This window comes from Mustelus asterias, chromosome 11, assembly GCF_964213995.1.
Source record: "Mustelus asterias chromosome 11, sMusAst1.hap1.1, whole genome shotgun sequence".
Lineage (NCBI taxonomy): Eukaryota > Metazoa > Chordata > Chondrichthyes > Carcharhiniformes > Triakidae > Mustelus > Mustelus asterias.
This window is the reverse complement of record NC_135811.1, coordinates 1,659,215-1,687,088: the sequence shown is the minus strand read 5'-3', so window position 1 is coordinate 1,687,088 and position 27,874 is coordinate 1,659,215. Positions and strand designations below refer to the sequence as shown.

The 27,874-nt window shown below is 50.4% G+C and overlaps 1 protein-coding gene across 2 annotated transcripts in view; it reads left to right on the top strand.

Annotated features, from left to right (window-relative positions):
* Positions 1-27,874, top strand: part of pdcd11 (programmed cell death 11) — a 90,503-nt gene that overhangs the window by 18,951 nt on the left and 43,678 nt on the right. For both annotated transcript variants that reach the window (XM_078222970.1, XM_078222969.1), the window contains exons 8-19: positions 71-277; positions 4,322-4,446; positions 6,585-6,645; positions 7,755-7,901; positions 10,696-10,947; positions 12,458-12,598; positions 13,378-13,572; positions 16,979-17,053; positions 18,795-18,890; positions 21,941-22,160; positions 23,801-23,950; positions 26,353-26,468. In XM_078222970.1, coding sequence (XP_078079096.1) covers positions 71-277; positions 4,322-4,446; positions 6,585-6,645; positions 7,755-7,901; positions 10,696-10,947; positions 12,458-12,598; positions 13,378-13,572; positions 16,979-17,053; positions 18,795-18,890; positions 21,941-22,160; positions 23,801-23,950; positions 26,353-26,468 — 1,785 coding nt within the window. The remainder of the gene's footprint in view (positions 1-70; positions 278-4,321; positions 4,447-6,584; positions 6,646-7,754; positions 7,902-10,695; positions 10,948-12,457; positions 12,599-13,377; positions 13,573-16,978; positions 17,054-18,794; positions 18,891-21,940; positions 22,161-23,800; positions 23,951-26,352; positions 26,469-27,874) is intronic.

The following is a 27,874-nucleotide window of genomic DNA, read 5'->3' as shown; positions in this document are numbered from 1 at the left end:
TGCTTTCCCTCTGTCTCAGTGTGCGATGTTGTTCTGTCTAATCACTCACAGCATTATATTTCTCTTCCAGCTGAAAGCCTGCATTCTGTACGTGCAGCCGGATACAAAGTCTGTGCACCTGACGCTGCGGCCCCTCTTCTTGCAGCCTGGGCCTGTGCTGCAGCAGCCAAATGCACATGGGATCGGTGAGGTTCTGGAGGATTGCACGGTGCTGTATTGCCAGAAAGGAGCTGGTATTACTTTTAAGCTGCAGGATGGGAGCTTTGCCTATTCACGTGTGAGTGATTCACCTCTGCTGATGTGCCCTCGCGTGTCTGTGTGCGTGCGCGTACCTGTGCGTGCTTCACCCTATCTGTACTCTGTAACACTACATTCTGCACCCTCTCCTTTCCTTCTCCCCTATGTACTCTACGAATGGTATTCTTTGTCTATATAGCACGGAAGAAACAATAACACACGCACGGGTTCGCGCACGCACCAACACATAGAACCATAGAACATTACAGCTCAGAAACAGGCCTTTTGGCCCTTCTTGTCTGTGCCGAACCATTTTTCTGCCTAGTCCCACTGACCTGCACCTGGACCATATCCCTCCACACCCCTCTCATCCATGAACCCGTCCAAGTTTTTCTTCCATGTTAAAAGTGACCCTGCATTCACCACTTCAGCTGCCAGCTCATTCCACACTCCCACCACACTCTGTGTGAAGAAGCCCCCCCTAATATTCCCTTTAAACTTTTCACCCTTAACCCATGTCCTCTAGTTTTTTTTCTCCCCTAGCCTCAGTGGAAAAAGCCGGCTTGCATTCACTCTATCTATACCCATCAAAATTTTATACATCTCTATCAAATCTCCCCTCATTCTTCTATGCTCCAGGGAATAAAGTCCCAACCTATTCAATCTCTCTCTGTAACTCAGCTTCTCAAGTCCCGGCAACATCCTTGTAAACCTTCTCTGCACTCTTTCAACCGTATTAATATCCTTCCTGAAATTAGGTGACCAAAACTGCACACAATACTCTAAATTCGGCCTCACCAATGTCTTATACAACCTCACCATAACATTTCAACTCTTGTACTCAATACTTTGATTTATAAAGGCCAATGTACCAAATGCACTCTTTACGACCCTATCTACCTGTGACACCACTTTTAGGGAATTATGTATCTGTATTCCCAGATCCCTCTGTTCTACTGCACTCTTCAGTGTCCTACCATTTACCTTGTATGTTCTACCTTGGTTTGTCCTTCCAATGTGCAATATCTCACACTTGTCTGCATTAAACTCCATCTGCCATTTTTCAGCCCATTTTTCTAGTTGGTCCAAATCCCTCTGCAAGCTTTGAAAACCTTCCTCACTGTCCACTACACCTCCAATCTTTGTATCATCAGCAAACTTGCTGATCCAATTTACCACATTATCATCCAGATCATTGATATAGATGACAAACAACAATGGACCCAGCACTGATCCCTGTGGCACACCACTAGTCACAGGCCTCCACTCAGAGAAGCAATCCTCCACAACCACTCTCTGGCTTCTTCCATTGAGCCAATGTCTAATCCAATTTACTACCTCTCCATGTACACCTAGCGACTGAACCTTCCTAACTAACCTCCCATGTGGGACCTTGTCAAAGGCCTTACTGAAGTCCATGTAGACAACATCCACTGCCTTCCCTTCATCCACTTTCCTGGTAACCTCCTCGAAAAACTCTTAATAGATTGGTCAAACATGACCTTCCACGCACAAAGCCATGTTGACTCTCCCTAATAAGTCCCTGTCTATCCAAATATTTGTAGATCCTATCTCTTAGTACTCCTTCCAATAATTTACCTACTACTGACGTCAAACTTACCAGCCTATAGTTTCCCGCATTACTTTTTGAGCCTTTTTTACGGAACAACATGAGCAATCCTCCCATCATCCGGCAGCTCACCAGTGGATACCGACATTTTAAATATATCTGCCAGGGCCCCTGCAATTTCAACACTAGTCTCCTTCAAGGTCCGAGGGAATACCCTGTCCGGTCTTGGGGATTTATCTACTCTGATTTGCCTCAAGACAGCGAGCACCTCCTCCCCTTTAATCTGTCTAGGTTCCATGACCTCCCTACTTGTTTGCCTTATTTCCATAGACTCCATGCCAGTTTCCTTAGTAAATACGGATGCAAAAAACCCATTTAATATCTCCCCCATTTCTTTTGGTTCCATACAGAGCCGACCACTCTGATCTTCAAGAGGACCAATTTTATCCCTTACTATCCTTTTGCTCTTAATATACCTGTAGAAGCTCTTAGGATTATCCTTCACCTTGTCTGCCAAAGCAACTTCATGTCATCTTTTAGCCCTCCTGATTTCTTTCTTAAGTAGTTTCTTGCACTTTTTATACTCCTCCCTGTTGCCTATACATGTCATACATCTCTCTCCTCTTCTTTATCAGAGTTTCAATATCCCTCGAGAACCAAGGTTCCTTATTCCTACTTACTTTGTCTTTAATCCTGACAGGAACATACAAACTCTGCACTCTCAAAATTTCTCCTTTGAAGGCCTCCCACTTACCAATCACATCCTTGCCAGAGAACAGCCTGTCCCAATCCACGCTTTTTAGATCCTTTCTCATTTCTTCAAATTTGGCCTTTTTCCAGTTTAGAACCTCAACCCGAAGACCAGATCTATCTTTATCCATGATCAAGTTGAAACTAATGGCATTATGATCACTGGAACCAAAGTATATGTGGAAAATTAAAATCCCCTACTATCACAACTTTGTGTTTCTTGCAGTTGTCAGCTATCTCTCTGCAGAGTTGCTCCTCCAATTCTCGCTGACTATTGGGTGGTCTATAATACACCCCTATTAATGTGGTCATACCTTTCCTGTTTCTCAGCTCCACCCATATGGCCTCGGTAGACAAGTCCTCTAATCTGTCCTGCCTGAGCACTGCTGTAACATTTTCCCTGACCAACAATGCCACCCCTCCACCCTTCATCCCTCTGCCTCTATCACATCTGAACCATCGGAACCCTGGAACATTGAGCTGCTAGTCCTGCCCCTCCTGGCTATAATGTCATAATTCCACGTGTCAATCCACGCCCTCAGCTCGTCTGCCTTCCCCACAATACTCCTGGCAGTGAAATAGACACACCTGAGAAGATTATTACCACCACACACAACCCTTCTATTTGTGATTTTGCATGAACTATTAACATCATTTATTTCCACCCCCGCTCCACTATCTGCTCTGGCACTCTGGTTCCCATCCCCCTGCAAATCTAGTTTAAACCCTCCCCAATAACACTGGAAAACCTCCCTGCAAGTATATTGGTCCCCTTGTAGTTCAGGTGTAACCCGTCTCTCTTGTACAGGTCCCACCTGCCTCAGAAGAGGTCCCAATGATCCAAAAATCGGAAACCCTGCCCCCTACACCAGTTCCTCAGTCACGTGTTCATCCGCCCGAGCATCCTACTCTTACCCTCACTGGCACGTGGTACAGGTAGCAATCCTGAGATTACTACCCTCGGGGTCCTGCTTTTTAACTTCCTACCAAGCTCTCCATACTCATTCTTCAGGACCTTCTCGCGCACAGTGACACATGGGCGCAAACGCACGGGTTCGCGCGCGCAACGACACATGGGCGCAAACGCATCGGTTCGCGCGCGCACCAATACATGGGCGCAAATGCACTGGTTCGCACGCGCACCGACACATGGGCGCAAACGCACGGGTTCGCACGCGCACCAACACATGAGCGCAAACGCACAGGTTCGTACACGCACCAACACATGAGCGCAAACGCACTGGTTCGCACACGCATCAACACATGGGCGCAAACGCACGGGTTCGTGCGCGCATCAACACGTGGGCGCAAACGCACTGGTTCGCACGCCCACCGACACATGGGCGCAAACGCGCTGGTTCGCACGCCCACCGACACATGGGCGCAAACGCACGGGTTCGCACGCGCACCAACACATGAGCGCAAACGCACAGGTTCGTACACGCATCAACACATGGGCGCAAACGCACAGGTTCGTACGCGCTTCAACACATGGGCGCAAACGCACAGGTTCGTACGCGCTACAACACATGGTCGCAAACGCATGGGTTCGTACGCGCATCAACACATGGGCACAAACGCAAGGGTTCGCGCGCGCACCGACACGTGGGCACAAACGCACGGGTTTGCGCGTGCACCGACACGTGGGCACAAACGCATGGGTTTGCACGCGCACCGACACGTGGGCACAAACGCACGGGTTCGCGCGCATACCGACACGTGGGCACAGTTATTGATTGGTAACTCCTGCTCCTGTCATTTCAGAAATTTCACCTGTCCGACACCAAGCTGCCCTTTAACCCCACCAAGTTTCTGGAAGGTTCCAAACACAAGGGTCGGGTCATCGATCAAAGCCCCATGGAACAGATGGCTTTACTGTCGCTGAAAAAGTAAGTGAGCTCGGTTTGTCTCTGCAATTGGTCTTTAATACTGAGGAAATTTAATTTAATAATTTTGAAGGGGTAACCAAGAAGGTAGATGAGGGCAGTGCAGTTGATGTTGTCTACATGGACTTTATCAAGGCCTTTGACAAGGTACTGCATGGTAGGTTGTTGCATAAGGTTAAATCTCACGGGATCCAGGGTGAGGTATCTAAATGGATACAAAATTGGCTTCTTGACAGAAGCCAGAGGGTTGTTGTAGAGAGTTGTTTTTCAAACTGGAGGCCTGTGACCAGCGGTGTGCCTCAGGGATCAGTGCTGGGCCCACTGTTATTTGTCATTTATATTAATGATTTGGATGAGAATATAGGGGGCATGGTTAGTAAGTTTGCAGATGACACCAAGATTGGTGGCATGGTGGACAGTGAGGAAGGTTATCTCCAATTGCAGCGGGTTCTTGATCAATTGGGCCAGTGGGCTGACGAATGGCAGATGGAGTTTAATTTAGACAAATGCGAGGTGTTGCATTTTGGTAGATTGAATCAGGGCAGGACTTACTCAGTTAATGGTAGGGCGCTGGGGAGAGTTACAGAACAAAGAGATCTGGGGGAACATGTTCATAGCTCCTTGAAAGTGGAGTCACAGGTGGACAGAGTGGTGAAGAAAGCATTCGACATGCTTGGTTTCATCGGTCAGAACATTGAATACAGGAGTTGGGACATCTTGTTAAAGTTGTACAAGACATTGGTAAGGCCACACTTGGAATACTGTGTGCAATTCTGGTCACCCTATTATAGAAAGGATATTATTAAACTAGAAAGAGTGCAGAAAATATTTACTAGGATGCTACCGGGACTTGATGGATTGAGTTATAAGGAGAGGCTGGAGAGACTGGGACTTTTTTCTCTGGAGCGTAGGAGGTTTAGGGGTGATCTTATAGAGGTCTATAAAATAATGAGGGGCATAGATCAGCTAGATAGTCAATATCTTTTCCCAAAGGTAGGGGAGTCTAAAACTAGAGGGCATAGGTTTAAGGTGAGAGGGGAGAGATACAAAAGTGTCCAGAGGGGCAATTTTTTCTCACAGAGGGTGGTGAGTGTCTGGAACAAGCTGCCAGAGGTAGTAGTAGAGGCGGGTACAATTTTGTCTTTTAAAAAGCATTTAGACAGTTACATGGGTACGATGGGTATAGAGGGATATGGGCCAAATGCGGGCAATTGGCATTAGCTTAGGGATTTTAAAAAAAAGGGCGGCATGGACAAGTTGGGACGAAGGGCCTGTTTCCATGCTGTAAACCTCTGACTCTAAATCTGTTCAATTGTGTAAGAGGTGGCATAGAAACCAGTCAGTTATACAAAACCGTGCGTTAGAGACAGGACAGAAAAGCTCCCTCTACACTGTCCCAACCAAACACTCCCAGGACAGGTCCAGCACGGGGTTAGATACAGAGTAAAGCTCCCTCTACACTGTCCCCATCAAACACTCCCAGGACAGGTACAGCACGGGGTTAGATACAGAGTAAAGCTCCTTCTACACTGTCCCAACCAAACACTCCCAGGACAGGTCCAGCACGGGGTTAGATACAGAGTAAAGCTCCCTCTACACTGTCCCCATCAAACACTCCCAGGACAGGTCCAGCACGGGGTTAGATACAGAGGAAAGCTCCCTCTACGCTGTCCCCATCAAACACTCCCAGGACAGGTACAGCACGGGGTTAGATACAGAGTAAAGCTCCCTCTACACTGTCCCCATCAAACACTCCCAGGACAGGTCCAGCACGGGGTTAGATACAGAGTAAAGCTCCCTCTGCACTGTCCCCATCAAACACTCCCAGGACAGGTCCAGCACGGGGTTAGATACAGAGTAAAGCTCCCTCTGCACTGTCCCCATCAAACACTCCCAGGACAGGTCCAGCACGGGGTTAGATACAGAGTAAAGCTCCCTCTGCACTGTCCCCCATCAAACACTCCCAGGACAGGTACAGCACGGGGTTAGATACAGAGTAAAGCTCTCCCCACACTGTCCCCATCAAACACTCCCAGGGAGCAACACGAAGTGAATTCATGCAGCTAGCTGAGATTGAGATCACAATGTTTGTCTCTGGGAAACACACAGCCCGCTCTTCATTGTCACTGTCTCATTTCCAGAAGTGTTGTTGATGCCCCATTTCTGAGTTACCAGGACATCACGGCGGGACAGCTGATTGAGGTGAGTCTTTACATCTGTCTGTGTATTATGAAATACCGATCGCCCACGAGACTGAGAGTGTCATCGGTGTGTTGCGGCCTGGCCCGGTCCGACCGCCCCCTGGCCTGTCCCAGCCTGCCCCCCCACCCCTGGCCCGGTCCGACCGCCCCCTGGCCTGTCCCAGCCTGCCCCCCCACCCCTGGCCCGGTCCGACCGCCCCCAGCCTGCCCCCCCACCCCTGGCCCGGTCCGACCGCCCCCTGGCCTGTCCCAGCCTGCCCCCCCACCCCTGGCCCGGTCCGACCGCCCCCTGGCCTGTCCCAGCCTGCCCCCCCACCCCTGGCCCGGTCCGACCACCCCCTGGCCTGTCCCAGCCTGCCCCCCCACCCCTGGCCCGGTCCGACCGCCCCCTGGCCTGTCCCAGCCTGTCCCCCTGGCCCGGTCCGACCGCCCCCTGGCCTGTCCCAGCCTGTCCCCCTGGCCCGGTCCGACCACCCCCTGGCCTGTCCCAGCCTGCCCCCCCCACCCCTGGCCCGGCCACTCTAAAGGAACTCTCCTGCCTTTAAGCAGCACTCTGTAATACTGAGTTTCCAGGCAGCCTCTTGCCACTCACTGGTCAAGTGTCACCATTCTGATTTCTGACCCAGACAGAAGGTGGAGGTCAGGTCAGTGTGACTGCGCCCCCAGTCTGCCAGCTACCTCTGATTCCCCAGGCTGCTTCCTCAGCCTGTGCTGAGTTTGTGACTGGGTGTGAGTTGGATTTTGTGCCATCAGATCAGGCCGAAACATTCAGTTAAGCTGGATTTTCTTTCTGCATCATTACCCAGTGAGCTTTAGTCAGCACCTCCGCCCCCCCCCCACCTCCTCACGCCCCCCGCAACCCCACTCCATATTATCCACCTACCCCTTGATCCTCAGCTACTCCCGCTTCATCCTCAGTAATACCCACTGACCCCAGCTGAGGATTCAGTGACTCCTGTTGCCCCTCAATTAAAGGTGGATGGATGTTGAATTGCCATTTGCGAACACCCACCCCCTCAGAGCCCCCGTGGGGATGGGTCACTGCCATGGGCTCAGGTGGAATCTCGCTGCAGTCTTTCACAACAGATTTGCCAATATTCTGCTTTTCAGGGTAAAATCACCTCCCTGGAGAAGTATGGGGTGCACGTGAAACTTACAGAGCACATTCGGGGGCTGGTGCCTCGAACACATCTGGCAGACATTCCACTAAAGCACCCAGAAAAGTTCTACAGTGTGGGAGACTACGTGAAGTGCAGGGTGAGTGTGCAGTGTGAGCACCGACTGGTGCTAGGTAATTTCGCAGTGTGCGCAGTCCGGTGCTGGGCGAGGGTGCAGTGTGTGCGCAGTCCGGTGCTGGGCGAGGGTGCAGTGTGTGCGCAGTCCGGTGCTGGGCGAGGGTGCAGTGTGTGCGCAGTCCAGTGCTGGGCGAGGGTGCAGTGTGTGCGCAGTCCAGTGCTGGGCGAGGGTGCGGTGTGTGCACAGTCCGGTGCTGGGCGAGGGTGCAGTGTGTGCGCAGTCCGGTGCTGGGCGAGGGTGCAGTGTGTGCGCAGTCCAGTGCTGGGCGAGGGTGCAGTGTGTGCACAGTCCGGTGCTGGGCGAGGGTGCAGTGTGTGCGCAGTCCAGTGCTGGGCGAGGGTGCAGTGTGTGCGCAGTCCGATGCTGGGCGAGGGTGCAGTGTATGCGCAGTCCAGTGTTGGGTGAGGGTGCGGTGTGTGCGCAGTCCAATGCTGGGCGAGGGTGCAGTGTATGCGCAGTCCAGTGCTGGGTGAGGGTGCGGTGTGTGCACAGTCCAGTGCTGGGCACGATGCGGTGTGTACACAGTCCAGTGCTGGGCGAGTGTGCAGTGTGCGCGCAGTCCAGTGCTGGGCGAGCGCGCAGTGTGCGCGCAGTCCAGTGCTGGGCGAGCGTGCAGTGTGCGCGCAGTCCAGTGCTGGGCGAGCGTGCAGTGTGCGCGCAGTCCAGTGCTGGGTGTGCGCGCAGTCCAGTGCTGGGCGAGCGTGCAGTGTGTGCGCAGTCCAGGGCTGGGCGAGCGTGCAGTGTGCGCGCAGTCCAGTGCTGGGCGAGCGTGCAGTGTGCGCGCAGTCCAGTGCTCGGCGAGCGTGCAGTGTGCGCGCAGTCCAGTGCTGGGCGAGCGTGCAGTGTGCGCGCAGTCCAGTGCTGGGCGAGCGTGCAGTGTGCGCACAGTCCAGTGCTGGGCGAGCGTGCAGTGTGCGCGCAGTCTGGTGGCCAGCGAGCGTGCAGTGTGCACGCAGTCCAGTGCTGGGCGAGCGTGCAGTGTGCGCGCAGTGCTGGGCGAGCGTGCAGTGTGCGCGCAGTCCAGTGCTGGGCGAGCGTGCGGTGTGCGCGCAGTCCAGTGCTGGGCGAGCGTGCGGTGTGTGCGCAGTCCAGTGGCAGGCGAGGGTGCAGTGTGTGCGCAGTCCAGTGCTGGGTGAGCGTGTGGTGTATGCGCAGTCCAGTGGCAGGCGAGGGTGCAGTGTGCGCGCAGTCTGGTGGCCAGCGAGCGTGCAGTGTGTGCGCAGACCAGTGCTGGGCGAGCGTGCAGTGTGCGCGCAGTCCAGTGCTGGGCGAGCGTGCAGTGTGTGCACAGTCCAGTGCTGGGCGAGCGTGCAGTGTGCGCGCAGTCCAGTGCTGGGCGAGCGTGCAGTGTGCGCGCAGTCTGGTGGCCAGCGAGCGTGCAGTGTGCGCGCAGTCCAGTGCTGGGTGAGCGTGTGGTGTGCGCGCAGTCCGGTGATAGGCGTGTGTGTTTGCAGGGTTGTGTGTGAATTTTATAGAGTGTCAGTCTAGTCTGCTGTGAGAGTCTAAGAGAAAACACTCGATGCAGCAGCCAGTTGTCGGGTGTTCCTGCTCTGTGTGTCTGCCAATGCTTCTTTAATCTGTTCTGGGCATTTCTCAATAGTTTACAGAGCTGAGTTTTTAAGCTATAATGTCAAGAATCTAGCAGATAGCGTGTGCACAGCAAGGTCCCACTACAATGACCAAACAATCCAATTTTTAGTGATATTAATTGAGGGCTGAATATTGACCTGAGAGACCAGACGAGATCTTGATTTAAAGCCTTATCCAAGAAAGGAGCCTGTGACAGTGCAGCACTCCCCCTGCCCTGGGAAATATCCCCCTTCATATGTCTCTAATCTTAATATTTGAACCCTGCAGCCTTCTAACTCCAAGATAATAATGCTACGCACTGTCCCAGACCTGACACATTTTCCCATTTCCATCCCGATCCTTGTGTTGGGAATAAACACAAAGAGAAGTTGCTGGAATCAGGGATGTGAAGAAGTTGTGAACCTGACTGTGACTCAGTATGGTGCTGGGTGAATATTCTCTGTGGCTTGTTTGTTTCCACTGGGAGACACTCATCTCCACCCCTACTGTCTGTGTGTGGGAGTCCAAACAGGGCACGGTGGTGAGCACTGCTGCCTCACAGCGCCAGGGACCCGGGTTCAATTCCCGGCTCGGGTCCCTGTCTGTGCGGAGTTTGCACGTTCTCCCCGTGTCTGCGTGGGTTTCCTCCGGGTGCTCCGGTTTCCTCCCACACTCCAAAGATGCGCAGGTTAGGTGGATTGGCCATGGTAAATTGCCCCTTCGTGTCCCAAGGTTAGGGGGATTAACGGGGTAAATACGCGCGTTACAGAATAGGGTCTGGGTAAGATGCTCTTGGCGAGTCGGTGCTGACGTGATGAGTGGCTAGCCTCCTTCTGCACGGCGGAGATTCTGTGATTCGATGTTGCTGGTTACAGTCGCTTGCTGCTTCTGTGACTGGCACAGAGATTGAGAGCTCAAATCCCATCATACCTGATTGTGGAATGGATTTGGAAAATCCGGTGCTTTCATTGGAATTGGAAAGTTTGGTGAAGGTTGTTGGATTGTTGTAAAGCCCAGCTCGTTCATCTTTGAGAGAGAGGCTCTGCTCCCTTAACGTCCAGCCTCAACGTGACCCCAGTCCCACACTGAGGTTACCTCGTAATGTCCTCATAATCAGCAATAAATATTATTTTAAATATCTGAGCTGTATTGTTGCTTCTCGGGTTAACCATTGCTTCTTTCTCAGGTGTTGACGGTAAACAGTGAAAGCAAGAAGCTTCTGTTAACTCGGAAGAAGACACTGGTTGCTTCAACGCTTCCTCTTCTTACCCAGTACAAGGATGCTGAGCCCAGGCGATCAGCCCACGGTTACATTGTCAGTGTCAAGCCCTTTGGCTGCATTGTTCGCTTCTACAATGAAGTGCGAGGCCTGGTCCCAGTACAGGAGCTGAGCACCCAGCCAATTTCCTTTCCCGAGAAGGTCTTCTATGTTGGTCAGGTGAGGAATCGGTGTGTGGGGAGACAGGCTGGGCTGGGAGCGGGGAACCCCCTCACTGGGGAGATGGGAGCGGGGGACCCCCTCGCTGGGAGACGGGAGCAGGGGACCCCTCGGGGGAGCCAGGGCCCCTTGGTGGAGAGTTATAGAGGTTTACAGCATGGAAACAGGCCCTTTGGCCCAACTTGTCCATGCCGCCCTTTTTTTTAAATCCCTAAGCTAGTCCCAATTGCCTGCATTTGGCCCATATCCCTCTATACCCATCTTACCCATGTAACTGTCTAAATGCTTTTTAAAAGACAAAATTGTACTCGCCTCTACTACTACCTCTGGCAGCTTGTTCCAGACACTCACCATCCTCTGTGTGAAAAAATTGCCCCTCTGGACACTTTTGTATCTCTCCCCTCTCACCTTAAACCTATGCCCTCTAGTTTTAGACTCCCCTACCTTTGGGAAAAGATATTGACTATCTCGCTGATCTATGCCCCTCATTATTTTATAGACCTCTATGAGATCACCCCTCAGCCTTCTATGCTCCAGAGAAAAAAGTCCCAGTCTATCCAGCCTCTCCTTATAACTCAAAATATCAAGTCCCGGTAGCATCCTAGTAAATATTTTCTGCACTCTTTCTAGTTTAATAATATCCTTTCTATAATATGGTGACCAGAACTGTACACATTATTCCAAGTGTGGCCTTACCAATGTCTTGTACAACTTTAACAAGACGTCCCAACTCCTGTATTCAATGTTCTGACCGATGTAACCAAGCATGCTGAATGCCTTCTTCACCACTCTGTCCACCTGTGACTCCACTTTCAAGGAGCTATGAACCTACCCCCAGATTTCTTTGTTCTGTAACTCTCCCCAATGCCCTACCATTAACTGAGTAAGTTAATCTACTCAGTTTGAATCTGATTCAGTCTACCAAAATGCATCACCTCACATTTATCTAAATTAAACTCCATCTGCCATTCGTCAACCCATTGGCCCAATTGATCAAGATCCTATTGCAATCCTAGATAACCTTCTTCACTGTCCACTATGCCATCAATCTTGGTGTCATCTGCAAACTTACATGCCTCCTATATTCTCATCCAAATCATTAATATAAATGACAAATAACAGTGGACCCAGCACTGATTCCTGAGGCACACCGCTGGTCACAGGCTTCCAGTTTGAAAAACAACCCTCTACAACCACCCTCTGGCTTTTGTCAAGAAGCCAATTTTGTATCCATTTAGCTACCTTACCCTGGATCCCGTGAGATTTAACCTAATGCCACAACCTACCATGCGGTACCTTGTCTCAGGCCTTGCTAAACTCCATGTAGACAACATCAAAGGCGGGAGCCGGGGCACCTCGGTGGCGAGGCGGGAGCGGGGGAGTTCTGTGGGGAAGGAAGGCTGGGTTCGGAGTGGAGCTGGGAGTGCTCCTTCACCCTGACGTGTTGTATTGCACTGTTTTAGTTTGCCTGGTGCTGCTCTGCTCACCATTAGACCTCTTCCCTTGCCAGGTTGTCAAGGTAACTGTGCTAAAGTGTGACCCAGCCCAGGAGAAGTTGCTCTTGTCTCTGAGAGCCACAGAGGAAGAGAGAATTGGAGCTGACGGCACCACCAAGATAGATAAAGAGTCTTCAATGTACCCAACTGGAAAGGTATTGGCATTTATCCTGTAACAAGTTTCACATGGTTAATAATGAGGAAGAAAGCTGTAGGCCAAAGGAAAATGTCAATGTGCAGGTCAGGTGGGTAAAAATGGTCATTCTGTTCACCAATGGTTTGATTTTGACAGCACTGTCTCGCCCTTGAACTGGGCGCACACAGGACAGAGAGACTAATGCAATGTTCAAGATGGAGACTGTGATACAGAGGGAGGAAAGTGCTGATTCAGCTAGATAAAGATATACTGTAGCTGGAATACCTACGCACAGGTTCAGGCATTAGCCTTCAGGATATAAGAGCTGTGTGGGGATACAGGACACTGATTCACCAGACTGGTACCAGGGCTAACAGGGTTAATATGAGGATGGCTCGTATTTCTGTGTGTTGAGCAGGTTGAGGGATGATCGAATTAAGGTGGTTTATGATTAAAGGAGTTGATAGAGTCAATATAGAGTGGGGAGGGGGAGTAGAGAACATTAAAATTGGAGCCAGGCCGTCCAGAAGCAATGCCAGGAAGCGCTTCCACACACAAAAGAAAGTGGGAATGGGGAACTCTCCCAAAAAAGCCTGGAGCCCAGCTGAAAGTTTCGGAGCTGAGACTGATAGATCTTTGTTGGATAAAGGGGTTAAAAGTTGAAATTGAGTTGAGTTGAGATACAGATGATCCACAATCCAGTTGAACAGCGGGGGGAGTGGAATAATTGTCCTCGATTTGAATGTTTCTCCTCACTCCTCCTGCTTCATGCCGATGTGTTTTCTCTTTGTGTTTCAGATGGTGGAAGTGGAAGTGTTGGCGAAGGTGGCCAGTGGGTTGGAGGTCTCCATCCTCCCGGAACGTGTACCTGCATTTCTCCCAGAAACCTACCTGTCGGACCACCCGTCGATTTGCCGGCTTCTTGCTGAGAGGCTGAGGAAAGGTGATGTCCTCTCCAAGGTCATGTGCTTCAGCCAAACCCGGGGCCAGATTGTATCCTTTACTTCCCGAAACCTTCACCGAAACCAGGGTTTGTTTTTCCAGTATGTTCAAAACGGAAAGGATTTCGTAATGTATCGCGGAGATTGAGAGACTGACCCATCATCCCCAGAGTGATATAAAATGCTGGGATTTGTGGGTTACTTATATTAATATTGAAAGATCCTTTTGGGAGGGTTGTAATTCCCACGCTGGCCTCCAGCTCCCAGATTCTTCAACTGAAACAACAGCCGAGATCGTTTCCAATGTCTTTACGTTAAACTTTCCCATCGGTGCTTTGGGATTATTCAGTGAATTGAGTTATCACGCTCAGTGAATACATGGTTCTGATGAAGCAGGGCTATGGGGAAAAGTTGAGGAGTGCGCTGAGGTGAGTTGCTCTTGCAGAGTGATAGCATTGACACAATAGGCTGAATGGCCTCCTGTGCTGTAACCATTCTTTGATTCTATGAACGCTCGGGCAGTTTTGGGAGGAGTTGCGACATTACTACAGTAATAATGATGTCCGAGGCAATATCGGGCATGCTTTGTCCCGAGCCGTGTTACTCGGTAACGTCCCGAGCCGTGTTACTTGGTAACGTTGTCCCGAGCCGTGTTACTCGGTAACATTGTCCCGAGCCGTGTTACTCGGTAACGTTGCCCCGAGCCGTGTTACTCGGTAACTTTGCCCCGAGCCGTGTTACTCGGTAACGTTGCCCCGAGCCGTGTTACTCGGTAACATTGTCCCGAGCCGTGTTACTCGGTAACGTTGCCCCGAGCCGTGTTACTCGGTAACGTTGCCCCGAGCCGTGTTACTCGGTAACGTTGTCCCGAGCCGCGTTACTCGGTAACGTTGTCCCGAGCCGTGTTACTCGGTAACGTTGTCCCGAGCCGTGTTACTCTGTAACTTTGTCCCGAGCCGTGTTACTCGGTAACTTTGTCCCGAGCCGTGTTACTCGGTAACTTTGCCCCGAGCCGTGTTACTCGGTAACTTTGCCCCGAGCCGTGTTACTCGGTAACGTTGTCCCGAGCCGTGTTACTCGGTAACATTGTCCCGAGCCGTGTTACTCGGTAACGTTGTCCCGAGCCGTGTTACTCGGTAACGTTGTCCCGAGTCGTGTTACTCGGTAACGTTGCCCCGAGCCGTGTTACTCGGTAACGTTGCCCCGAGCCGTGTTACTCGGTAACGTTGCCCCGAGCCGTGTTACTTGGTAACGTTGCCCCGAGCCGTGTTACTCGGTAACGTTGTCCCGAGCCGTGTTACTCGGTAACGTTGTCCCGAGCCGTGTTACTCGGTAACGTTGTCCCGAGCCGTGTTACTCGGTAACGTTGCCCCGAGCCGTGTTACTCGGTAACGTTGCCCCGAGCCGTGTTACTTGGTAACGTTGCCCCGAGCCGTGTTACTCGGTAACGTTGCCCCGAGCCGTGTTACTCGGTAACGTTGCCCCGAGCCGTGTTACTCGGTGACGTTGCCCCGAGCCGTGTTACTCGGTAACGTTGCCCCGAGCTGTGTTACTCGGTAACGTTGCCCCGAGCCGTGTTACTCGGTAACGTTGTCCCGAGCCGTGTTACTCGGTAACGTTGTCCCGAGCCGTGTTACTCGGTAACGTTGCCCCGAGCCGTGTTACTCGGTAACTTTGTCCCGAGCCGTGTTACTCGGTAACGTTGCCCCGAGCCGTGTTACTCGGTAACTTTGTCCCGAGCCGTGTTACTCGGTAACTTTGTCCCGAGCCGTGTTACTCGGTAACTTTGTCCCGAGCCGTGTTACTCGGTAACTTTGTCCCGAGCCGTGTTACTCGGTAACGTTGTCCCGAGCCGTGTTACTCGGTAACGTTGTCCCGAGCCGTGTTACTCGGTAACGTTGTCCCGAGCCGTGTTACTCGGTAACGTTGTCCCGAGCCGTGTTACTCGGTAACGTTGTCCCGAGCCGTGTTACTCGGTAACGTTGTCCCGAGCCGTGTTACTCGGTAACGTTGCCCCGAGCCGTGTTACTCGGTAACGTTGTCCCGAGCCGTGTTACTCGGTAACGTTGCCCCGAGCCGTGTTACTCGGTAACTTTGTCCCGAGCCGTGTTACTCGGTAACGTTGCCCCGAGCCGTGTTACTCGGTAACTTTGTCCCGAGCCGTGTTACTCGGTAACGTTGCCCCGAGCCGTGTTACTCGGTAACTTTGTCCCGAGCCGTGTTACTCGGTAACTTTGTCCCGAGCCGTGTTACTCGGTAACGTTGCCCCGAGCCGTGTTACTCGGTAACTTTGTCCCGAGCCGTGTTACTCGGTAACGTTGCCCCGAGCCGTGTTACTCGGTAACTTTGTCCCGAGCCGTGTTACTCGGTAACTTTGTCCCGAGCCGTGTTACTCGGTAACTTTGTCCCGAGCCGTGTTACTCGGTAACTTTGTCCCGAGCCGTGTTACTCGGTAACTTTGTCCCGAGCCGTGTTACTCGGTAACTTTGTCCCGAGCCGTGTTACTCGGTAACGTTGTCCCGAGCCGTGTTACTCGGTAACGTTGTCCCGAGCCGTGTTACTCGGTAACGTTGTCCCGAGCCGTGTTACTCGGTAACGTTGTCCCGAGCCGTGTTACTCGGTAACGTTGTCCCGAGCCGTGTTACTCGGTAACGTTGTCCCGAGCCGTGTTACTCGGTAACGTTGCCCCGAGCCGTGTTACTCGGTAACGTTGTCCCGAGCCGTGTTACTCGGTAACGTTGCCCCGAGCCGTGTTACTCGGTAACTTTGTCCCGAGCCGTGTTACTCGGTAACGTTGCCCCGAGCCGTGTTACTCGGTAACTTTGTCCCGAGCCGTGTTACTCGGTAACGTTGCCCCGAGCCGTGTTACTCGGTAACTTTGTCCCGAGCCGTGTTACTCGGTAACTTTGTCCCGAGCCGTGTTACTCGGTAACTTTGTCCCGAGCCGTGTTACTCGGTAACGTTGTCCCGAGCCGTGTTACTCGGTAACGTTGTCCCGAGCCGTGTTACTCGGTAACGTTGTCCCGAGCCGTGTTACTCGGTAACGTTGTCCCGAGCCGTGTTACTCGGTAACGTTGTCCCGAGCCGTGTTACTCGGTAACGTTGTCCCGAGCCGTGTTACTCGGTAACGTTGTCCCGAGCCGTGTTACTCGGTAACGTTGTCCCGAGCCGTGTTACTCGGTAACGTTGTCCCGAGCCGTGTTACTCGGTAACGTTGTCCCGAGCCGTGTTACTCGGTAACGTTGTCCCGAGCCGTGTTACTCGGTAACGTTGTCCCGAGCCGTGTTACTCGGTAACGTTGTCCCGAGCCGTGTTACTCGGTAACGTTGTCCAGAGCCGTGTTACTCGGTAACGTTGTCCCGAGCCGTGTTACTCGGTAACGTTGCCCCGAGCCGTGTTACTCTATTGCTTTGCTAGTTTGCTCAGATTGTTCCTTCCCTTAACACCGCCCTGCTCAGATTCTTTGCAGGAAAGCTGCAGTGATGGCTTTCGCTGAACAAGGACCATTGCCAAAGGACGTGTTGGATCTTCAGGTGAGCTGTCATTTGCTTCTTTAACTCCCTTTGTCTTATTCTAAAGAGTTTGCTGAGTTTGAAGGTGCCACATCTACAAAGACAAGCAGCTGAGTTCAAGTCTCCCGGGTTCCAGGCTGATTTCTCTCCCTGACAAAATTCAATCGAACAATGTGAGAAACAGGAGCAGGAGAAGGCCATTTGGCCCCTTCAGCCTGCTCTGCCATTTGCTAAATTCATGGCCAGTCTTTGAGCTCATCCACACTTTTCTGCCCAATCCTCATTCCCTGATTCTCTGCGTCCAATCATCGATCTGTTTTGAATGGTTTCAACAACACAACCCTCTGGCAGCAAAATGCAAAGATTCACTGCCTTCTGAATTGAGGAATCTCTCTCCATCCCTGAGATAGATGTCCACTTCTGGGTTCCCCGGTTTAGGGGAAACATCTTCTCAGCATCCACCCTATCCGGTTTGAAAGTAAAATTGCAACGCTGTGAATGCTGGAAATAGTCAGCAGGTCAGGCAGCACCTGGAGAGGGAAATGGAGTTAATGTTTCAGGTCTGTGACCTTTCACCCAAACTGGGAAAAGTTCAGAAACTCAGCAATGTTCTGGGGACCCGGGTTCGAATCCCACCGCAGCAGACGGTACAATTTAAATTCAATAAAAAATATCTGGGATTAAGAATCTATTGATGACCATGAAACCATTGTCGATTGTCGGCAAAACCCATCTGGTTCATTAATGCCCTTTAGGGATGGAAATCTGCTGTCCTTACCCGGTCTGGCCCACGTGTGATTCCACATCCACAGCAATGTGGTTGACTCTCAACTGCCCTTTGGACAAAGGCCAGTGACGCCCATGTCCCACAAATGAATAAAATAAAATTAGTGGGTATTGAGTAAGTGAAAGAGGGGAGGGTGGGAAGAAGAATGAAAGGGCTGGTTTGTGATGGGTTGGAGATAAGGAGAGGTTAAATGACAGAAGAGAATGGTAATGGAACACATGTATTAACAAAGAAACAAAACTAGCAAAGAAAAACAAAATGGGGGCAGAATTTAAATAGAATCCCGACAGTGCAGAAGGAGGGCCATTCAGCCCATCGAGTCTGCACCAACTCTCCGATAGAGCAATCCCAATAGGTGTTGCATGCTTGCGTGGAAAGATACCGTTGGAAAGGCAGGGGGTGTTGAGGGAGAGCACAGAGTGGACCAGGTTGTCGTGAAGGAACGGTCCTTTCAGAATGTTGAACGGGAGGGCAGGAGATGATGTGATTGGTGGTGGGGCCACCCTGAGGGATGTCGGAGGATGATCCATTCAATAGGAGGACTGATGGGATGCAAGGTGAGGGCCAAGGGGAACCCGGTTGTGATTCTGGGAGGGAGGGGAACTCGGTTGTGATTCTGGGAGGGAGGGGAACGGGCTGACGAACAGAACTGCTAGAAATGGAAAGGATGTGGGAAAGGGCCCTGTCACCCATGTGAAGGTGGACGCGCCTCATGAGAAAAATAGACATATCAGAAGCTAGTGTGGAACAATCATCGAACCCAATGTGATTGAGACAAAGAAGCCGGAAGATTGGAAGAGAGAAGAATTGTGAGAGCACCTCAATCTTCTAAACGCGAAAGAATATAGGCTCATTCTACTTGATCTGTTCGTTTAGGACAGTCCTCTCATCCCAGGAATCAATCTAGTGAATCTTTGTTGATTTGGCTTCTGGACACCTTGCTGTTCCTTCACTGTGTGTTTCTGCTTTCCCTAGGTGGGCATGCAAATGCCAGGATTGATGAGGAGCGTGGTGGCGTACGGAGTGTTTGTCGAATTTCCACATGGGCTGGTTGGCCTGGCTCCCAAAGCTGTGAGTTCAATGTCCGGTTACACTTTGAGCTTCATTCTGATGAGCATAACAGTAGCTTGCACAGCCCCCGCTCACATAATCCAGTCGCTAAGTATGGTGGTGCAGTCCTTGGATTCCTGGACTCAATTCAGTGAATGGGAGATCGAGTATCTGAATTCTAAGGGCCTGATTTTACCAAAATTTCACACCTGTTTTCGGGCACGAAATCGTGGTAAAGTTGGGGGTCGGGCCTAAACTACGGTCCAGACCCGACCCAAGGCCAATCGCGCCTTTGCCAACGGCCGATCTGGGCGCCAATCCGGCGCGCGCCCGAATCGGCCGGCGGGCCGATTTAAATGCATTTGCATGCATTTAAATCAGCATAATGAAGCCCGCGCCCAACTTACCCAAGGATTCCCACTTTACGAGGCTCCGATCCGATCGGCGCCCGCGCATTTACCGTGTTGCTGAATTCAAGTACGAGAGGGCTTCAACTCAGCAACTGAACCGCCGAATCGCCCCCGACCACCCTTCGCGGACCACCCCGGCAGCCCACTAACCCCGCCCCCCGATCGGACCACCCTGGGACGCAGGCCCCGCCAGCAGACCCCCCCCCCACACCAGGGAAAGTCAAAGGCAGCGCAGAGAGCAGTGCTGTCAGCGCTGCCTTTGACTTTCGCGCTCGGGCGCGCTGAGTGCGCAGTTCGGCGCTCCGACAGATGCAAATGCCCTAGACCCCGCCCACTGGACCAGCGCCGAAAAAAGGCGTATGGGGGCATTGGAGCGCTGCTGCCGGGCATGGGTCTGATTTACGACCGCACCCGGCACTTCGAGCCGATTTGGTAAAATCGGCCCCTAAATGTTGGTCTCAGTAAAAGTTGCCATGGAACTGTCAGATTGTCATCAAACCCAACTGCTTCGCTAATGTCCTTTAATGAAGGAATGCTGCTGCGCAGTCTGGCTCTATCTGTGACCCCACATCTACTACATGGTGGTTGACTCTGAACTGGCCTAGTAAGCCAGTCCATTGCATCAAACTCAGGGCAGCTAGGGATAGGCAATAAATTCCAGTCTTGTCAGTGATGCCCACGTCTAAACACCAACTTTTTTAAAAACTCACTCCTTGGAATCAAGTGGATACCAAGGAATGAGTTAAAGACTGGGATCCCATCAAAGGGTTCAGTGGTGGGACATTTATATATCGAATAATGGATACAGTCCGTGTTCAAATGCAGCAAGACCTGGACAATATCCAGGCTTGGGCTGTCAACTGACCAGTAACAATCTCACCAAACAAGTTCCAGGTAATGACTATCTCTAACAGAACGTGCAAATTAGGAGCAGGAGTAAGCCATCTGGCCCCTCGAGCCTGCTCCACCATTCAATAAGATCATGGCTGATCTGTTTATGCTGAGTTCTACATTCCCATCTACCCCCCAATAACTTCTGATTCTCTCACCTATCAAGAATCTACCTGCCTCTGCATTAAAAATATCCTTTGACCCCGCCTCCACCATCTTCTGAGGCAGATAGTTCCAAAGTTGAACAACTCTCTGAGAGAAAGAATCTCCTCGCATCTGTCTGAAAAGGGCGACCCCTAATTTTAAATCTGTGCCCCCTAGTTCTGGAGTCGCCCACAAAAGGAAACATTCTTTACACGTCCACCTTGTCAACACCATTCGGGTTTTTATATACTGCAATCAAGTCACCCTTCACTTTTCTAAATTCCAGTGGAAACAAGCTCAATCTGTCCTCGTAACACAGCCCACTCATTCCAGATGTCCATAAGACCATAAGACATAGGAGCGGAAGTAAGGCCATTCGGCCCATGTCAATCTAGTAAACATCCTGTGAACCGCCTCCAGAGTATTTACATCTTTCCTTCAATAAGGAGACAAAGCTGCACACGCTATTTGAGGTGTGGTCTCGCCAATGCCCTGTATAACTGAAGCATATCATCATTATTTTTATGTTCAATTTCTCTCATAATAATGGATGATTTTCTTTTAGCCTTCTTGATTACCTACTGCATCTGCATGCCAATGTTTTGTGACTCATGCACTAGGACACCCAGATCCCTCTTCACATCAGCATTCTGCTGTCGTCCTTCACATTTTCCCACATTATATTCCATCTGCCAGGTTTTAGCCCACTCACTCAACCTGTCCATATCCATCACCAAACTCTGGATGTCCTCTTCACAATGTACTTTCCTACCTTTCTTTGTGTCATCTGCCAATTTAGCGACCAAGCCTTCACTCCCCTCATCAAAATCATTGATGTAAATTGTAAAAGATTGAGGCCCCAGCACAGACCCCTGCAGGAGTCCAATCATCACACCCTGCCAATCAGACAAAGACCCATGTATACAAGAAAGAATCTAGCCATCATCCTTGACTTTCAAATGACATTACCATTGCTGAATTCCCCATTGCTACAAGAGCAGGTCAGAATCTAGGAATCCTGCGGCGAGTAACTCACCTCCTGACTCCCCAAAGCCTGTCCACCATCTACAAGGCACAAGTCAGGAGTGTGATGGAATACTTGCCTGGATGAATGCACCTCCAACAACACTCGAGGACAAAGCAGCCCTCTTAATTGCTATCCCATTCACAAACATCCACACCCTCCACCACAGACTGACACAGTGGCAGCCTTGTGTACTATCTACAAGATGCACTGTAGGAACTCACCAAGGTTCCTTAGACATCATCTTCCAAACCCATGACCACTACCATCGAGAAGGACAAGAGCTGTCAATGCTTGGGAACACCATCATCTGAAGGTTCCTCTCCAAGTCACTCACCACCCTGACTTGGAAATATATTGGCCGTTCCTTTACTGTCGCTGGGTCAAAATCCTGGAACTCTCTCCCTAACAGCACTGTGGGTGTACCTACACCTCATGGACTGCAGCGATTCAAGGCGATGGCTCACCACAACATTCTCATGGGGCAATTAGGGATGGGCAATAAATGCTGATCGAACCAGTGACGCCCACATCCAGAGAACGAACGGAGCCAAAGGAAAGCACTATACTAACTCTGCTGGTTAATCTTTATTCCTCCCCAGGCTATGTCCGATAAGTTTGTCACAAACACTGAGGGTCATTTTATGGTGGGCCAGACGGTGATTGCCAAGGTTACCAACTTGGATGCGGAGAAGAAGCGGATGCTGCTGACTCTGAAAGTGTCTGAATGTGAACTTGCGGAGGCTGAATCTGAAGGCGTCAATCTGCTGAGCCAGTACCTGAGGGAGCTGGACTTTGTCAGGAGCTTAATGAGCAGCAGGGGTAATGTCTGAAACTGTCTGTGTTCTCGATCCTTTAACGAGAGAGAGCGATTTCTTCCTATCTACTCCATCCAATCCCCTGATGATTTTGAATTCTTCTATCTGATCTCCTCTCTGCCATCTCCAATGAAAACAATCCCAACTTCTCCAATCTGTCTCTCTAACTGAATTTCCTCATCCCTGGATCCATTCTCGTGAATCTTTCCTACACTCTCTGGTGCACAGAGTCAGCCTTCCAACAGGAGACATAGTTGAGATTTGATCATGATTTTAGGGACAGGGGGAGGACATTAAGCTCCCGGAGACTGTCCCCTTGTTCATTTAGATCTTCGATGATCTCTCTCTTAACTCCATTGCCCAGCCTCCGTTCTGTAACGTTTCGCATCCGAACCCAACTCAAATCACAGTTGTGAAACGTTTCAGTGCAGCCTCCATGCCAGGTAGTTACAGATTTCTCCTGTCCTCATCACACCCTCCCACACTCGAGCTGCCAGCTCCGAATCCACTCCTTTCTTCCTCTCAATCGGTAATGTGGGGAATGTCAGAAACTTCCAGGCTTCAGATGTGGCCTGATGTTGGGAGTCCAGCAACATGAGAATTGGACAACTGCCTTTTAAAACTTCTGTCTGTCATAGCGGGGTTCGGGGTGGTTTATATATAGATTAACAGATACCCGGGATTGAGTTACAGACTGGAATCTAATCGAGGGGTTCGGGGTGGTTTATATATAGATTAACAGATACCCGGGAATGAGTTACAGACTGGAATCCAATCAAGGGGTTCGGGGTGGTTTATATATAGAATAACAGATACCCGGGAGTGAGTTACAGACTGGAATCCAATCAAGGGGTTCGGGGTGGTTTATATATAGATTAACAGATACCCGGGAGTGAGCTACAGACTGGAACCTAATCAAGGGGTTCGGGGTGGTTTATATATAGATTAACAGATACCCGGGAGTGAGTTACAGACTGGAACCTAATCAAGGGGTTCGGGGTGGTTTATATATAGAATAACAGATACCCGGGAGTGAGTTACAGACTGGAATCTAATCGAGGGGTTCGGGGTGGTTTATATATAGAATAACAGATACCCGGGAGTGAGTTACAGACTGGAACCTAATCGAGGGGTTCAGGGGTGGTTTATATATAGAATAACAGATACCCGGGAGTGAGTTACAGACTGGAATCTAATCGAGGGGTTCAGGGTGGTTTATATATAGAATAACAGATACCCGGGAGTGAGTTACAGACTGGAATCTAATCGAGGGGTTCGGGGTGGTTTATATATAGAATAACAGATACCCGGGAGTGAGTTACAGACTGGAATCTAATCGAGGGGTTCGGGGTGGTTTATATATAGAATAACAGATACCCGGGAGTGAGTTACAGACTGGAATCTAATCGAGGGGTTCAGGGTGGTTTATATATAGAATAACAGATACCTGGGAGTGAGTTACAGACTGGAATCTAATCGAGGGGTTCAGGGTGGTTTATATATAGAATAACAGATACCCGGGAGTGAGTTACAGACTGGAATCTAATCGAGGGGTTTGGGGGATTGGGGGGGGGGGTTGATTTATATATAGAAAACAGATACGGAGTGAAAACTTCAGTCCTTGACTAACGTTTGCTCTTTCAGACTCTGCAGTTGTTGTCAGTCTGAGCCAGCTGACCATCGGGCAGAGACTCCAGCTGGTTGTGAATCGAGTGAAGGATGATGGAACGATGTACTTCACTGGTGCACAGGTTACCAGGCTGACTGTTTCAGCCAGTCGCTATCACCAGGGCGGTAAGTGCACATCTGGTCAATTGACATTTTGTGGGTGGCTGGTCAGGACTGCCCCTATCTCTGACTCAAAGTCCTGGGCTGTATGATTTGAGCCCATGGTCGAAGGTGACACTTCAGCGGAGTGCTGCACTGTCATGGTGCTGCCTTCCACATAAGATGTTAAACTGTGCCTGTTCAGTAGATGGATCCTATGGTGTCGGGGAAAATGCAGTCGTGTCCTGACTGACATCCCTTCCACAGTCAGAGTTCCTCGAAACTAGTTAGCGGCCAATCCCTCACTGCTTCTTGTGGTAACCTGGCTTATTGTGAATAAGATGATAAGAATTAGGAGCAGGAGGTGGTAATTCCATCAAGCCCACTCCACCTTTCAAAAAGATCATGGTTCATCTGATTGTAGCCTGAACTCCACTTTCTGCTTGTCCCCTGAAACTCTTGAGTCCCTTGTCGATCAGAAATCTGTCCAACTCAGTCTAAATGTATTCACTGTCTCAGCCCCACTTGTGTCTGGGGTAGAGAATTCCAGCACCAACAAGCTCTGAGAAGAAGTTCCTCCTCATCGCCAACTTAAATAGGAGATCCCTTATTTTTAAATTACGCCTCTAGTTATAGATTCCCCCACAAGAGGAAACATCCTGTCAAGCCCCCCGCTGTATGTTTCAATAAGATTGTAATGTTCTAACTATGTGAGGGGCTCTGGGTTTTAACAAAAAGAAAAGATGTGGTCTGCGCACGGAGATTCAAGCTAACAATAACACAGTTTATTGAAGGAGATGTTCTCCTGCACTGCACACGGTACAGACTGAAAGTAAAACAGCGACCTGTGGCAACACACTAATGACATCACCATCAAATCATGTGATCAGATCTTGAAGCAAACATGCAACCTTTTCAATGTATAATAAAGATCATGTCTTGTTCTCAACTCCAATGAGTATAGGCCCAGCCTGCTCAACCTTAAACTCTTCATCCCCGGTATCAGCCTTCTCTGAACTACTTCCCATGCAAATGTATCCTTCCTTAATGAAGGTTATCAAAAAATTAAAGAATGCTCCACGTGTGGTCTGGCCAATGCCCTGCGTAATTGTAGCAAGCCTTGCCTTTTATATTCCATCCCCCTTGCAATAAAGGCCAACATTCCATATGTCTTCCTGATTTCTTCCTGTTCCTGTCTGCTAACATTTTTATGATTCATGCATAAGGACACCCAGATCCCTCTGTACCGCATCATTCTGCAGTTTCTCTATTCTTCCTGCCAAAGTGGACAACCTCAGATTTTCCCATTTATGCACCATCTGTTAATTTTTTGCCTTGCTGAAACCCTAGGCAACCTCCTCACAATTTACATTCCAACCTATCTTTGTAGCATCAGTGAATTTGACTACAATACAATTTGCCCCGTATCTGAGTCATTCATATGGATTGTAAATAGTTCAGGTCCCTGTTCTGATAGTGTTGGCACGCCAGTAGTTACAATTTGTTGTGTTTGCTCTTTACTGTTAATCCAGCTCCCTCACACTTTCACTCAGTAACCCCTCTCCCCCAGCACCCTGTGTTACTGACTGTATCTCTACTGATGTTAATCCCGCTCCCTCACACTGTCACTCAGTAACCCCTCTCCCCCAGCACCCTGTGTTACTGACTGTATCTGTGCTGATGTTAATCCAGCTCCCTCACACTTTCACTCAGTAACCCCTCTCCCCCAGCACCCTGTGTTACTGACTGTATCTCTACTGATGTTAATCCAGCTCCCTCACACTGTCACTCAGTAACCCCTCTCCCCCAGCACCCTGTGTCACTGACTGTATCTCTACTGGTGTTAATCCAGCTCCCTCACACTGTCACTCAGTAACCCCTCTCCCCCAGCACCCTGTGTCACTGACTGTATCTGTGCTGATGTTAATCCAGCTCCCTCACACTGTCACTCAGTAACCCCTCTCCCCCCAGCACCCTTTGTCACTGACTGTATCTGTACTGATGTTAATCCAGCTCCCTCACACTGTCACACAAGCCTCCTCCCATCCCCAGAGTAGTTGACTATGAAGTATAATCTGACTGGATCTAAGAGTGTGTGGATCACTGATTCTGATCACCACCCAGCAGCAGGTGGATTTGGAGAACCAGTGAAACAAGGTGATTTTTAAAGTATTGAGGTTCAGTGCAACGGTTGTGGTTTTGTGACAGTTCAGCATCGTGCAGGATCTGGCTCGAGAGAGAGAAATGGGGATAACTGAGTGGAACAATAAATTGCCACAGAAACACCTCAACATGAAGCTTTTGTAGCCTGAGTTGAGATCTGCCGCGCGGGGTCCCGGGCCGCGCGGGGTCCCGGGCTCCGGATCTCATCTGCAGCATCAATTTCTGGTGCAGGATTTGCTCATTGTGCTTTTGTTCCTTCCTTGTAGAGGAGACGCTGAGTCCAGGACAGCAGTGTACAGCAGTCGTGCTGTTTGTAGATCTCCTTTTATCCATTGTTCATGTCTCACTCCGTCAAGAACTGCTAACTGACAACGTAATTCAGGTGCGGATTTACCGGGATCTCTGGGGTTTTACCTTTTGGGCTCGAGCTGAGGCAGAGGCGAATACGTCTGCTATGCACAGGGCAGTTTGCCTGATTAAACTGAGCAAGAATCACCTTTTAAAATGAAAGTGGCTCAGGTTGTGGGGGAAGAACGGGAGACCAACACTTGGATAAATGAGTAACGTGCAGAGTCCACACTGTCCACCACGTAATGCAGGGAGCCGCATTGGGAGCTTTCACATCTGGGCTGGGATTCCAGACACATGAGACGACGGCTTCCCCCGACTCCCACCCGCCTAAAGATTTATTGTGGGCAGCATTGGCGCTTGATGAGACACAATAAATCTGCAGAATTTTCTCAAGGTCTGACTCAGATTGACAATAATGCACCTCACCCAACACATGTAAAAGGAGCTTTACTCTGTATCTAACCCCGTGCTGTACCTGTTGTGGGAGTGTTTGATGGGGACAGTGTAGAGGGAGTTTTACTCTGTATCTAACCCTGTGCTGTACCTGTCCTGGGAGTGTTTGATGGGGGACAGTGTAGAGGGAGCTTTACTCTGTATCTAACCCTGTGCTGTACCTGTCCTGGGAGTGTTTGATGGGGGACAGTGTAGAGGGAGCTTTACTCTGTATCTAACCCCGTGCTGTACCTGTCCTGGGAGTGTTTGATGGAGACAGTGTAGAGAGGGCTTTACTCTGTATCTAACCCCGTGCTGTACCTGTCCTGGGCGTGTTTGATGGGGACCCAGAATCGAGGTGTGTTTTAAAGTTACTCTGTGGGGTTGCGAAATGCTAACAAGTTTGGCTAATTGAGTCAGTGAATAAGACCATAAGACCATAAGACATAGGAGCGGAAGTAAGGCCATTCGGCCCATCGAGTCCACTCCACCATTCAATCATGGTTGATTTCAACTCCATTTACCCGCTCTCTCCCCATAGCCCTTAATTCCTCGAGAAATCAAGAATTTATCAATTTCTGTCTTGAAGACGCTCAACGTCTCGGCCTCCACAGCCCTCTGTGGCAATGAATTCCACAGACCCACCACTCTCTGGCTGAAGAAATTTCTCCTCATCTCTGTTCTAAAGTGACTCCCTTTTATTCTAAGGCTGTGCCCCCGCGTCCTAGTCTCCCCTGTTAATGGAAACAACTTCCCTACGTCCATCCTATCTAAGCCGTTCATTATCTTGTAAGTTTCTATCAGATCTCCCCTCAACCTCCTAAACTCCAATGAATATAATCCCACGATCCTCAGACGTTCATCGTATGTCAGGCCTACCATTCCTGGGATCATCCGTGTGAATCTCCGCTGGACCCGCTCCAGTGCCAGTATGTCCTTCCTGAGGTGTGGGGCCCAAAATTGCTCACAGTACTCCAAATGGGGCCTAACCAGTGCTTTATAAAG